Raw genomic sequence first — 13,769 nt, forward strand, 5'->3', positions numbered from 1 at the left:
TTTAGTTCTTTATATCTTAAAATGTTTTTAAATTTGGTCCTCAGTTAAGTTTCTTTTAATGAGAAAAAGCCACATTTCTGTATTTCAGCACAACACTGTGGTTTCATGGTGGTGTTCAGTGGAGCCACAGCACCCTCTTGTGACCACTTATAGGAACATAACCCAAAAACACGGGGTGGTTAGCGGGTTGTTTACTACTGTAAAGATCAGAGCATGACAGCATGACAATTAAACAAATGTAACTGAACACACAGAGAGACTGACACCGGATTTGACCACCTCTAATTAATTTGTACATTCACTTTGGTTTGAAATCACAAAGCAGATTTCTTCCTCCTTTCTCCACAAAAAAGCAAACCAAATCCTGGACTGTATCAGACAAATCAGAGGGATTACATCAAAAAGCTGAGAAATTCATATGCTGCAGTAAGCAACCAGCTAGACAGTAATAATTTTAAGTAAAAGATCACAGGAGGACTCTTCCAGTAGTGTGAGGGCGGGGGTCTTGTGTCATTGCTTCGGAGGTAGAGGTCTTCTGAACAGAAGGATGTGTGGCTCTGGGAGAACAATAGCAGACAAATATACAAACAGGTTAGTGACCTGGGCCCTGTTTCAGAAAGCCGGTTTAGTGCAAACTCTGAGTAAGTATACCCTGAGTTAACGAAAACTCTGGGTTTTCGGTTTCACAAAGCAAGTTTAGATTAATTCTGAGTGAGTTACTATGACCACACACTCCGTGAAGCTAACCTGCCCCTAGCAGGTTTACTTCAACTAACCCTGAACTTCTCCGCCTCTTTGTCGGAAACCTGACTGTAGGAAGTGTCAGACATGGCGTGCCCCTTCCTTGAAGAGCCAGTAGATGTTGAAGCCCAAATTCTCCGCAGAGCTCTCCGCTGGGAGAGAGTGATTAGAGCGTTTGGACATTTTATCATGTCCTGATGATTTTCTGTGTGAACGTTACCGCTTTTTCAGCACAATCGATAATTTATTTGAATAACATCCTCAGGCCTTATATTGCTCATGTGACACATCGCGGACATTCTCTCAGTTCTGTACATATTATTTGTATTGCACTTCGTTTTTTTTTTGTAAACGGAGCTTTCTGTATAATATTGGTGACGCTGAGCACGTTTCCAAGGCTACCGTCTGTCGGGCAGTCAGGAATGTTACAGTTGCACTGAAACGTCTCCTGTACTCGTTTGTGGTGTTCCCCGGTCATAGACCCACAAGATTTATCAAAGAGGATTCCACAAAATTGCAGGTATCAGGATGAACAAAACTTAATTCATGATGTGGTGATACTTGAACTACTACTTAGATTTTACATTTATTTTCAGGGTTCCCAGGCGTGATTGGCTGTATAGATGGCACTCACATTCCATTCTGCTGCTTGAAGTGTTCCATTTCCAAAAGCATTTTTTATTTTCTTGATCAAACAGGTCTTGTACAGCTGCTTTACAGGGAGCTATTGAAACACAGAAAATAGCATTGACATTCATAGTACATGCCTACTTAGGTTGGTTGTAAATCAGTGCTGAACATCTTACTGAGGAAAGGTTTGTTGGAGAAGTGGCTGGACCCTCTTCCTCTACATTTTTATATTTCATTTTACTTGCTGCCAGGAACGTTTGGGGCCTGTTGGGTTGCACATGCGCTCACATCACATCACAAAATAAAATGTATAAAATAAAAAATAAAATGAAATATAATAAAATAACGTGTTAAATGGGTGGAAATCCCTAGATCAATTTTTAAATTAACACTCACGCATTGACTCTGTCGGCTATGTATTGCCATGCATGCTCCCTTTCTTTTGCAGCTGAGGCTGTGTTACTTTTTTTCCACAAAATTTGCATGTTATCGGCATATGCTGCCATCAGAATTTCGGCCTCAAGCGCTGTAAAATACATTGGCCGCGCCTTCTTTCCCTCCGTCTCCATGGCGACTCGCTTAATCTGTGCTCCACTAATCAGGGCTTTATGCGCGTGCTTAACTTGGGGTTAAAGCAACTCCGCGTTGATTGAACTAATTGTTATCAGCCTTTCTGAAACCGAATATTCCGAGTTGGACAGTTCGGGGTTACTCAACCCTGAGTATCATTTTTAACTCTGAGTTTTCTAAACCGGCTTTCTGAAACAGGGCCCAGAGGCCCAATCATTGTATGTTTAAAGGCCTATTGCCAATTCAATTCAATTTTATTTATATAGCACCAAATCACAACAAAAGTCGCCTCAAGGCGCTTCATAGGTACAGAGAAAACCCAACAATCACATGACCCCTATGAGCAAGCACTTTGGCGACAGTGGGAAGGAAAACTCCCTTTAACAGGAAGAAACCTCCGGCAGAACCAGGCTCAGGGAGGGGCGGCCATCTGCTGCGACCGGTTGGGGTGAGAGAAGGAAAACAGGATGAAAGACATGCTGTGGAAGAGAGACAGAGGTTAATAACAGATATGAGGCTAGAACAATGTGCTACACTGTAGCTACAGCCAAAGTCCTACGACTCTGCAGCCTTCTAGTGATGCATCTGGGCATTTAATTTGAAGCCTCCATTTAAGTGAACTGGGAGAAAACCATTACTTTTGCTTTACTGGTCAACCAGACATAACAGTGCACGTATAGCATCAACAATCAACTGCAACTTACAAGAGCTTTTAACAACATAATGGATTTACTTACAACCAAGTCCAGGTTGCCAACATTTCAGCACCTCAAAAGCAAGCCAATAACATGTATACATGCATTACCTGGTTCGTGTATCATATAGTGGATCCATCCTTGGGACTGCTGCACTCCCAGCTGTCTCCACTCTTCTTCAGACATCAGGTGGGATTTGGGGATATATTTAGCCATCTCTCGAGGCAGAACAACATGTCTAGTGATGAGAACAAAAGATTGTTAGTCATTAGTGGGGTGTAAATATCTTGTAAGGTTTGATGCAACTATCCCGTTGGATGACACCAGTTATCTGAGATATGATTTAAACTACAACCACACAAAGTGTCTTAACTGGATCTTGTAGTTGTTATGTTGATAAAAACTGTCCAGAGACAGACGTGTAGACAACATACTCAAAGTCTCTTAGGTAGTTGATGCTACACACGTGTCTCCAGGAAGAAATTTTTCATCATGACTTAAAAAGAAGTAAAATGCAGCCGAAAGTCATATGTGAATTGTGTCTACAAAAAAACCAAACAACAACAAAAAAAAAAAAAAAAAAAAAAAAAAAAAAAAAAAAAAAAAAAAAACACATACGGATCGATGCACAGGTGGCAAATTAAAGGAAAACCCTATATTTAAGCCACTGAGTGGCTTGCTATGCTGTGCAGAGGATCTTGCAGGCATGCTTTGAGTCCATGTATTCCTTTGCAGGGACGGGTCAATCAGTGCAAATCAATATAAAGTTGGCCTGAGAGGTCTTAAACGTATCTACTGTGATGAGGGTGGCAAAGATATTGTTAACTTACTTTCAAAATATAAATATAAAATAGATAAAAAATGGTCACATTTGCCAACATATCAAGATGACAAAGCTCTGCTCTTTTAAACCTCAATGTTTCAATGACTATAATCCGACTGACTTCTTGTATTTGTATTGTTATACCCATTATGAACTTCCGAAATCTCCCCCCTTGACAAATACATTTCATAAGAAAATAATTTAAAAGCCTAAAATTAGCAATGAAATTGATAAAATCTAAAAAATTTAACCCAAAAATAAAAAAATGAAACGAGCAAATTCACACTGGAAATTAACTGAAGCAATACTGAAAACTGAAAATGTGAACTAACTCAGGGTGGTCTCTTCCAGAAATCCCTCCCATTCACAGGATGGATTTTTGGGATTAAAATAAATAAATAAATAAAAATATTAGGTGAATCACACTGCAGTCGCTTCATTTCAAGGAGCACTGGAGCTGTTCTGGCGACACCTGGCGGTCAAACCTTCACCTTACAGCCACTAAAAGTTTAATTTTACTTTTTTTCTATAGTCTGTCGTTTTATGCAACTGTCACCCTAATGGCGGTGTTCCAATTGAACGGCAACATTTCATGAGATTATTATGGTACTATTACACCCCCACCAATAATAATAATAATAATAATAATAATGATATTTTTTAATTAAAAAAAAAAAAAACAAAAAAAACACACGCTAGCATGCAAAATTAACATGACTAAAAGCCAGCTTAAACTTTGAGACCACTTCGTGTCGGTTGTCTATGTTTCATTTTTCCTAGAAAATATCCGCTGAAGACGTCTTCTCTTTGTTGCTAATCTTTAGTTAACGTTACTAAAGTTAAACATGCAAACAAATAATGCTCACCTGTACTCGTAATGGTCGTCACTGTACCTGTCGGAATAGTAGATCTGGTTGCGAGACATATTTACAGAAAAAAATAAGGTTAATTATTAAAATTGTTTTACAGCAAACTGAGGTTGTAGAAAAACAAGAAGTGCCCACCTGTAGCTCATTCTGTGCAGATTGCTCAAAGGTACTGATTGGACGACTTCTGTCATGTGACCAGAATTTCCCTCTTTATCGGTAGTTATCCAGCCGTCATCAAAGTACAGGTGAGTGTCTTAAGTTGTTGTTTCCAGCCCTCTTTTGAAGTAGTTGTTTATCTTCACACAAAATAGAAACACAATATATCTCACATGTGTATATATATGCATCACAACACTGAAATACACTACGGTCTTATTACTGATGAGGATAGTTAAAATAAAATACTGTGTACTACTAGTTTCCTTAAAGTCTTATGAATTATCATCAGGTAAAATTTTTATTTTCATTTCATCATAAGCTAGTGTAGCCAAATTTATACAAGATGACGTTTTGGCAGTTTGCTAGTGTGAAGCTTTACATCTCAGACTCTACAGGCCTCAGTTAGCATGTTAAATTCATCCATCCATCCATTCCTTTCTGCTTATCCTTATCAGGGTCACAGGGGGCTGGAGCATATCCCAGCTATCATAGGGCAGGGTGGGGTACACCCTGGATGGGTCACCAGTCTGTTGCAGGGCTAACATAATCTACAGGAGAATGGCTCAAAAACAAAGGAATCAACATATTGCAATAGCCCAAAGCCCAGACCCCAGCCTGGTTGAAATGTTGTGACAGGAGCTTCAGAGAGCTGTGCATAGGCAAATAACCAAAAACCCTGATGATGAGAAGCAATGCTGTAAAGAAGTGTTGCGTTTTCTTTTTATCTAAGGTAAAAGAGGGTTTCCCAGTCCAAGTTTTCACTCATTTGTTGCCTCAAGCAGTTCAAAAATAATTCATGCACATGGATCTCTTTCCAGTTAGAAAACCACAGTCTGCAACAGTTTGCTGTGGCCAGCTTCTGGATGAGAGATGACCCCAACTAGTGGTACACATATTTATAAAGGAGAATGCGCTTCTGTCCGATTGGTCAAAAACCACTGGACTTTAGCTCCCCTTATTGGCACTCTTCTTCTCCTCCATCAGGTACAGCTTCACCTAGGGATCACTACTCTCTCTCTCTCTCTCTCTCTCTCTCTCTCTCTCTCTCTCTCTCTCTCTCTCTCTCACACACACACACACACACACACACACACTGGCCTGCCTCTTCCTAACCTGTTATCTAGTTTCATAGCCTGTGGCAGCATCTATCTGTGAGAGCTATTGTTTCTCGACCTTGCTCTGGTTCACTCCGGCATTCCTCTGCACACCGCCTTCCACAAAGTCTGCACAAACAACTCTCAAATCATGTGAATCTGTAACTTTTATACTTATATTATTTTGGTTGCTCAGTATGCAATTAACTATTAAAGCAATCTAAACTTAATTACAGTCCCCATACCATTTGCCAGCACAGGTTTTGTAAATCAACATTTCTAGTCCTCACAGAAGCATGGGGCAGAAATTTCTCCACAACAATGTGAGAAGTCATACAGGAAACTGTTACTAAAGGTTATTGTTCCTAAAGCTGTTTCTACGGGCTACTGAATCATGGGTTAGTTGTACTTCCAGTGAATCCTGTGAAAACAATCTTTTTTCATATGACAGTAGTCTTCTATTTTCAAGACTCAAAATTAATTGGAAAGTTGATCAACAAGCAGTTTCATGGCCAGGTACAACCTGTTCCCTTGTTATTTATTGATAAATTAAACAGATTCTGTTGTTGATTCCAAGTGATGAAGTTGCATTTAGTAGCACTGAAATTCTCAGTATGAGGTTTAAAGAGTTGGTGATGCAAGTGATGGAGGCCACTGTTGATTTAAAAAACCAAAACAAACCTATCAGAGAGACAGAGAGCAAAACCTTTTGGAGTGACCAAATCAACAGCCTGGTATTCTTACATTTCTTGATAAGGAAAACCCTTCACAACATCTAGCAAAGTCAAGAACTTTCTTGAGGAGATAGGTGTATAATTATCATAATCAACAATCGAGACAGATCTTCACGAATGAAAAAGGTGCAAACCGCTAACTCCAACTGGAGAAAGGGGTATTATTACAGTGGTTATCAGCTTTCCCTGTTAGGCTGGGCCTTCTGCATCAGAATCTGTGCACAGTGAAATAAAAAGACTCTTCTTCTGGACAAAATGATCCCTGTGAGCTCATGTACAACTTGACAACCGCCTATATAAAATGTATTTTTCCAACATAGACTCTATACAGTGCTTCAAAACATGTGGTAAGTAAGTTACCACAGTGATTTAGCTAGCCACTTTTGTGACATAGCTTGCTAAAGCATTAATCTTGAGTTATAGTACACCCCTTAGGAAACCCAGAATAGACTAGAATCTTCACTTCAACTAAAAGTTGAAATGAAGATTAAATTATGGACATTACTGTATAATATCCCAGGGCTTGGATGTTTATAAACATTATGAGGTTAAAGTGCGTTCACAGCTACACTGACAGTCGTACTCTTGTGATCTTCTTGTGCTTCCGATGCTTTTTAATGAACCATTTACAGAAAGCTCAAACGATATCCCAGACATGATTATAAAAAACGGCTCTAAAGGCTTTTATTGTCCACACTGGAAACTCTTACATCACTCTGCTTTCTTTAGCCAAGCTATCAATATTTTTTTTCCCTTCTGCTATTCATCATTTTGTGTTTCATTGAGTTTTTTAGACACATGACACATGATTGTATAACCATAGGCTACAGTGTTATTGAAATATGGTCACAAATAGACCTGGAATCAGACGATGGATGTAGGGCAGGAAAATGACAAGGTAGAAATGTCTCTCCTTTCGTATCCATCTTAACCTTCCTGTGAAAAATAAACATTCAAGACAGGTATGAAGTGACACGTGCAATAATGTTCTTACTTACAAAAGTACTTTTATATCCATTTAATAGTGAATATCTGGATTTGGATTTGAACACTTGTATTACAATATGAAACACAAGTCAGTACACCCATGTGAACTATTACTTACATGACTTCAAATAGGGCTTTTGCCACTCAGTTAGCACATCTTTCATTACTCCAATTCTTTTTTTTCCCCAATAATTTAATATGGCACAATGTTATAATTTAGACCCAGTCTTCTTTTGCATGGAGAACACTAATGTCGCTCACAATTTCTGGAAAGAAGTTCTGCCATTCCACAGAAGCATTTTTTTAGCTGTAAAAAACAGAAAGGGATCTGTTGTTCTACCTTCTTCTCTACGGTTTTTATTATTATCATTATTTTACTGGATTCAAGTCATACAGTTTGGTGAGGTAGTACTTTTTGTCCTATGGAAAGTCTTGCGATGTGGGCAGTGTGTTTGGATTCTTATTTTGTTAGAATATTCCTTTGCACCCGGGTTTTTTGTTTGTTTGGTTGTCCATGTCATCACACTCCCACCTGTGAGCTTCATGGTTGGGACTGTACCTTCGCTGTGGTAGGTTAGGCCACGTTCACGCCAAACATCCTGAATCCACCTGAGCTAAACAAGTGCCTCTCAGCCTCATGTTACCAAAAAAGTGTTTCCAGTATTCATCAGGCTTCCTTTCATGTTCATGTCCAAGTATTCCATCTAGAAATTATAGTTTGTGTCCGTGACCACAGGTTTTGTTACCCATGTCCATTTATTTGTTAAATTCTGTCAAATTAGATTTTTCAGGCACGCTTGCCTGCTGCATATGTTCACATGTCACAATCAGCTCATTATTTAGCTTGAAAAAGAAGCTTTTATATCCTGTAAGCGGGAAGGTCAGACCTGGTATTTATTATTTATCAGGTGCTCTGTGACCTGTTCATAGATGGCCCCCTGATATGGCAGGAAGCATCATACTGAGAAGGCCAAGCACCATACTGCACCACCAAACTCCTGCTGAGTGTCGGTCAATAGGCAAAAATCGCCTGTCGTGACCAGCCATCATAGTTCTTTCCTGCACACCACACTGATAAAAGAGAAGTGTTGGAACAGTTTAATTATATGATGTCAACTGGTAACATGTGATTTAAACTTTAAAATAAAAAGTTAGATCAACCCAGCAGATTAAAGTTGTGCACACAACACTCAACAACTGAAACTTAACTTTAAATAAAAAATAGCAAGTTCAGGTAACAGGTTGTAAATTCAAGTTGACAGAAACCCAGAAATAAAACCACCGTCACAGAAAGCTGAGTGAGAATCATCTTAAATACTGTATTATCTGAACTACAACTCCGATACCTATTTACAGTGCAGGACTCCAGGACACTACGTCTAGTACTTTATAGCCCACAAGTCCATGTCTTTTAAGCTCTTACTCAGTGCACCTAGGTTGAAGCAATAGCACCAAGAGTATAGTTTCAAAACTGTGTTTTGTGAGACGGTATGTCAATATTTTTCTTGCACATAAAATTTGAAAACAAAAATATTCTAAAGTAGTTAAAAGCAGGGGCAGCAGAGTGGTGCAGTGATTGGCGTTGTTACTGTTACCTCACTGCAAGAAGTTATAGGGTTTGAATCCAGACCGAAGCCTTTCTGCGTGGAGTTTACATGTTCTGCTGGTGCTGCTGTCAGCTTTCTCTTGGTTTCTCCCACAGTCCAGAAACAAGCAGGTTTTAGATTAATTGGTGATTCTAAATTGTCCGTAGGAGGTTTCTCTCCCTGCACTGCGACACACCCCATCTCTTGCCCTATAATAGCTGGGAAAGGCCCCAGCTGCCCACACGAACCTGACTTGGATAACAGTAAGAGGATGGGTGGATTAAGCTACGTCCACAATAAAGCGCATCACCTTTGAAGTCGACAGCTGGTCACTTTCAGTCTCCAGTTGCCTGGGTGACCCTCTGATGTATTTACCATGTAAGGGCTAAAGGATGTCAGGCCCTCACACCAGCCACATGGAGTCCTGCCAGGTCCCAGTGTCCTCATGTAATGGCCCATCTCCTCATGTCTTCTCTTTACTTTTGAGAGTGTGCAGGAGACTCGGCCAAGATTTTTGTGAAAGCATGTTTTGATGTGCTATCCTGCAACCTGAAATGACTCGAGGTATAGTCTCAGTGATAAGGAGAGAGTAATGGTCACTATCTGAAAAAACATTCCCTTTTTGGGAGTTGTCTTCTTGTTGTCATTTGCAACGGATGAGCAGATGAAATGGATGTGCAATGATTTAAGCTTCTTAATTGGACAGTTTGATTGACTGTGTGTTATCCTGTGATTATCATATGCTCCCTTAATTTCTTGAGCATTGTATTATTAGTGTATTGTTAACAATTAAATGCATGTAACACAGCATGTGAAACCAGACTTAGTCCATTTTATGCTTTATGTAAAATTATAAATTAACATGCAGCAAAAAACAAGTTTTTCTTGGAAAATCTGCTTGATCGTGGTGTATTTGGCTGGCTTGTCCTATGTTATATATATATATATATATATATATATATATATATATATATATATATATATATATATATATATAACACCCAGCACGCCCCCTGCGGGCGGTTTATCCTTCAAGCTCGGGTCCTCTACCAGAGGCCTGGGAGCTTGAGGGTCCCTTGCAGTATCTTAGCTGTTCCCAGGACTGCGCTCTTCTGGACAGAGATCTCCGATGTTGTTCCCGGGATCTGCTGGAGCCACTCGCCTAGCTTGGGAGTCACCGCACCTAGTGCTCCGATTACCACGGGACCACCGTCACCTTCACCCTCCACATCCTCTCGAGCTCTTCTCTGAGCCCTTGGTATTTCTCCAGCTTCTCGTGTTCCTTCTTCCTGATATTGCTGTCATTCGAACCGCTACATCGATCACTACAGCCGTCTTCTTCTGTTTGTCTACCACCACTATGTCCGGTTGGTTAGCCACCACCATTTTGTCCGTCTGCATCTGGAAGTCCCACAGGATCTTAGCTCGGTCATTCTCCACCACCCTTGGGGGCATCTCCCATTTTGACCTCGGGACTTCCAGGTTATACTCGGCACAGATGTTCCTGTACACTATGCCGGCCACTTGGTTATGGCGCTCCATGTATGCCTTGCCTGCTAGCATCTTGCACCCTGCTGTTATGTGCTGGATTGTCTCTGGGGCATCTTTACACAGCCTGCACCTGGGGTCTTGCCTGGTGTGGTAGACCCCAGCCTCTATGGATCTTGTACTCAGAGCTTGTTCTTGTGCTGCCATGATTAGTGCCTCTGTGCTGTCTTTCAGTCCAGCTTTGTCCAGCCACTGGTAGGATTTCTGGATATCAGCCACCTCCTCTATCTGCCGGTGGTACATACCGTGCAGGGGCCTGTCCTTCCATGATGGTTCCTCGCCTTCCTCCTCTTTCTTGGGTTTCTGCTGCCTGAGGTATTCACTGAGCACGCTGTCAGTTGGGGCCATCTTCGTGATGTATTCGTGGATGTTTCTTGTCTCATCCTGGACTGTGGTGCTGACACTCACCAGTCCCCGGCCCCTTCCTTCCGCTTAGCGTACAGCCTCAGGGTGCTGGACTTGGGGTGAAACCCTCCATGCATGGTAAGGAGCTTTCTTGTCTTTATGTCAGTGGCTTCTATCTCCTCCTTTGGCCAGCCTATTACCCCAGCAGGGTACCTGATCACGGGCAGGGCGAGGTGTTGATGGCCCGGATCTTGTTCTTACCGTTCAGCTGACTCCTCAGGACTTGCCTGACCCTCTGCAGGTACTTGGTGGTTGCAGCTTTCCTAGCGCCCTCTTCATGGTTCCCATTCGCTTGCGGGATCCCCAGGTACTTGTAACTGTCCTCTATGTCTGCAATGTTGCCTTCTGGTAGTTCAATTCCCTCAGTTCTGACTACCTTCCCTCTTTTTGTTACCATCCGACTACACTTCTCCAGTCCGAACGACATTCCAATGTCATTGCTGTATAGCCTGGTAGTGTGTATCAGTGAATCGATGTCTCGTTCACTCTTGGCATACAGCTTGATGTCATCCATGTACAGGAGGTGGCTGACAACCGCTCCGTTCCGTAGTCGGTATCCGTAGCCAGTCTTGTTAATGATCTCACTGAGGGGTTCAGGCCTATGCAGAACAGCAGTGGGGACAGAGCATCTCCTTGGTAGATCCCGCACTTGATGGTGACTTGTGCTATGGGCTTGGAGTTGGCCTCTAGTGTTGTACGCCACATCCCCATTGAGTTCCTGATGAAGGCTCTTAGCGTCCTGTTGATCTTGTACAATTCTAGGCATTCCAGTATCCAGCTGTGGGGCATTGAGTCATAGGCCTTCTTGTAATCAATCCAGGCAGTGCACAGGTTGGTCAGTCTGGTCTTGCAGTCTCGGCTTACTGTTCTGTCTACCAGTAGCTGGTGTTTTGCGCCTCTGGTATTCTTGCCAATCCCTTTCTGTGCCCCGCTCATGTATTGACCCATGTGCCTGTTCATCTTAGCCGATATGATGCCTGACAGGAGCTTCCATGTAGTACTGAGGCAGGTTATTGGTCGGTAGTTGGATGGGACCGGTCCCTTCTTGGGGTCCTTGGGGATCAGGACCGTCCGACCTCCGGTTAGCCATTCCGGGTGTCTCTCGTTAACTAGCAGTTGGTTCATTTGTGCTGCCAGACGCTCGTGGAGTGCAGTCAGCTTCTTCAGCCAGTAGGCGTGAACCTGTCCAACTCTTCATACTGGAGACCCTTTCTTGGATGTCTGCCACTGTGATGGTTACTGGACCCTGTTCAGGGAGGTCGCTATGGTCTGCCCTCAGATCCACTAGCCACTGAGCATTGCCGTTATGGGTTGCGTCCTTCTCCCATATGCTCTTCCAGTATTGCTCCGTCTCCAGCCTTGGTGGTGCTGTTCTCTTATTGTTCCCTTGCCACTGAGAGTACACCTTTGCTGGTTCTGTGGAGAACAGCTGGTTTATTCTCCTGCCTTCTATCTCTCTGGTGTACCTCCTCAAGCGGGTGGCCAAGGCTGTGAGTCTTTGCTTGGCAGTTTCCAAGGCCTCAGGTATGGACAGCTTGCTGTATTTCTTATGCACCTTCTTTGTCGCGCCTTTCTGCAACTCCGTTAGTTGGCTAACCTCCTCCGTGCTACTTTGATCTTGCCCTCTAGCCTCCTTCTCCATGGAGGGTACTGCCCCTGTGGCTGTTCAACTTGTAGCCAAGCATCTCACTGATCACTGCTGCCGTAGTGTAGATCAGCTTGTTAGTGTCGGTAATCGTGGTTGTAGGTATCATCCGTAGTGCTGCATTAACATCATCTAGCAGACCTTCTGAGGGTACTTCACGTAATCTTGGTAACCGCCACGGGGATCCAGGTTTCAAGCTTGGCCATGATCCTATCTTTCAGGTCAGTTCCTCTCGCACTCAACGATCCTTCTCCTATCGCACTTGGGGCTATGTACCCAATCTCGGGTGGGGTGATGATATCTCCCCCTGACCTGGCGTCCTGACTCCTCCTTGCCGTAGCATTTATGTTGTACCTCATCAATCTCTAGCTGTGAGAGCAGTTCCTTCTTTCGAATGTTGGAACACTGAGCTACTAGCTGTTGCTTTAACTTAAAAAAAAAAAAAATACTATTGTCATATTGCATGTTAATGAAACCCTAAATAAAATATATATGGATGGTAATTATTTATTTTCATGTGACAGATGTCCAGTTTTAGCTCTAAATATATTTGTTGTTGTAGCACATTTGTAATGCCCTCAGATATGTATGTATATAATTATATACACATATATGTGTGTGTATGTATGTATAGGGAGAGAGAGAGTGAGAGACATATTAAAGTCAATTACTAATTAAATGTGTAGGTGGCAACTGTCCACATGAATGTAGAGAGGGGAAAAAAAGGGATTATGGTGACAATCAAAATCGCAGGGGTGGCTTTACTCCTCCTGTTTCATGTCCTGTACCTTTTTCATGTTTCCCACTCTGTTAACAGAACACTATCTTATTTAATTATGCAAACATCTCATGTCTGATGATGCACGTAGCCTTTTTAAGGGACAGTTAAGAGAAAACAGAATGTACACCTGTGTCTGGAATGGTCTCTTCCACTATTCTGCTAGCCTCCTCTGAATGAGTCATCCAGCTGGCTCCTCATTGGATAAGACCATGCCATCCCTAAGGATTGCCTTGCAGAGGCAGAAAGGCCTTGCTTCCATTCACAGAAACACTGGTATGCCAGCCTGCTATTTCATTCACATAAAAGACTAAAAACTGCATGCTTTTTTTCTCTTGTCCACTGCTCCGTTTCTGCTTTGTCTTTTTGCCGTCACTTTTGATTTGCGAGGGCTTGCCTTTTTTCCCCCCTGCTTCTGTGTTTGCCTTTGTTTCTGAGGCGAGAAGGCAGACGTGCTGTCTTTTTTTTTTTTTTTTTCTCCTTTTGCCAGGCAGGAAAGGGAGAT

The 13,769-nt window shown here is 42.1% G+C and overlaps 1 protein-coding gene across 1 annotated transcript; it reads right to left on the reverse strand.

The window, feature by feature from the left end:
• Positions 1 to 4,455, reverse strand: zgc:86839 (uncharacterized protein LOC415200 homolog). The gene is made up of 3 exons (XM_031754630.2): positions 4,326 to 4,455; positions 2,747 to 2,874; positions 1 to 557 (listed from the first exon to the last, which is right to left on the reverse strand). Exons 1-3 carry the CDS (start codon positions 4,382 to 4,384, stop codon positions 511 to 513), a joined length of 234 nt encoding a protein of 77 aa, XP_031610490.1. The 5' UTR covers positions 4,385 to 4,455; the 3' UTR covers positions 1 to 510.
• Positions 4,456 to 13,769: the final 9,314 nt, after the last annotated feature.

This window comes from Oreochromis aureus, linkage group 7 (genome assembly GCF_013358895.1).
Source record: "Oreochromis aureus strain Israel breed Guangdong linkage group 7, ZZ_aureus, whole genome shotgun sequence".
Classification (NCBI taxonomy): domain Eukaryota; kingdom Metazoa; phylum Chordata; class Actinopteri; order Cichliformes; family Cichlidae; genus Oreochromis; species Oreochromis aureus.

Coding starts and splice junctions, on each gene's coding strand:
- zgc:86839 (XM_031754630.2), bottom strand. CDS start 4,384: ATGTCTCGCAACCAGATCTACTATTCCGACAGGTACAGTGACGACCAT. Junction 2,875..4,325: donor GACGACCATTACGAGTACAG/GTGAGCATTATT, acceptor TCTCATCACTAG/ACATGTTGTTCTGCCTCGAG. Junction 558..2,746: donor CTATATGATACACGAACCAG/GTAATGCATGTA, acceptor TTGTTCTCCCAG/AGCCACACATCCTTCTGTTC.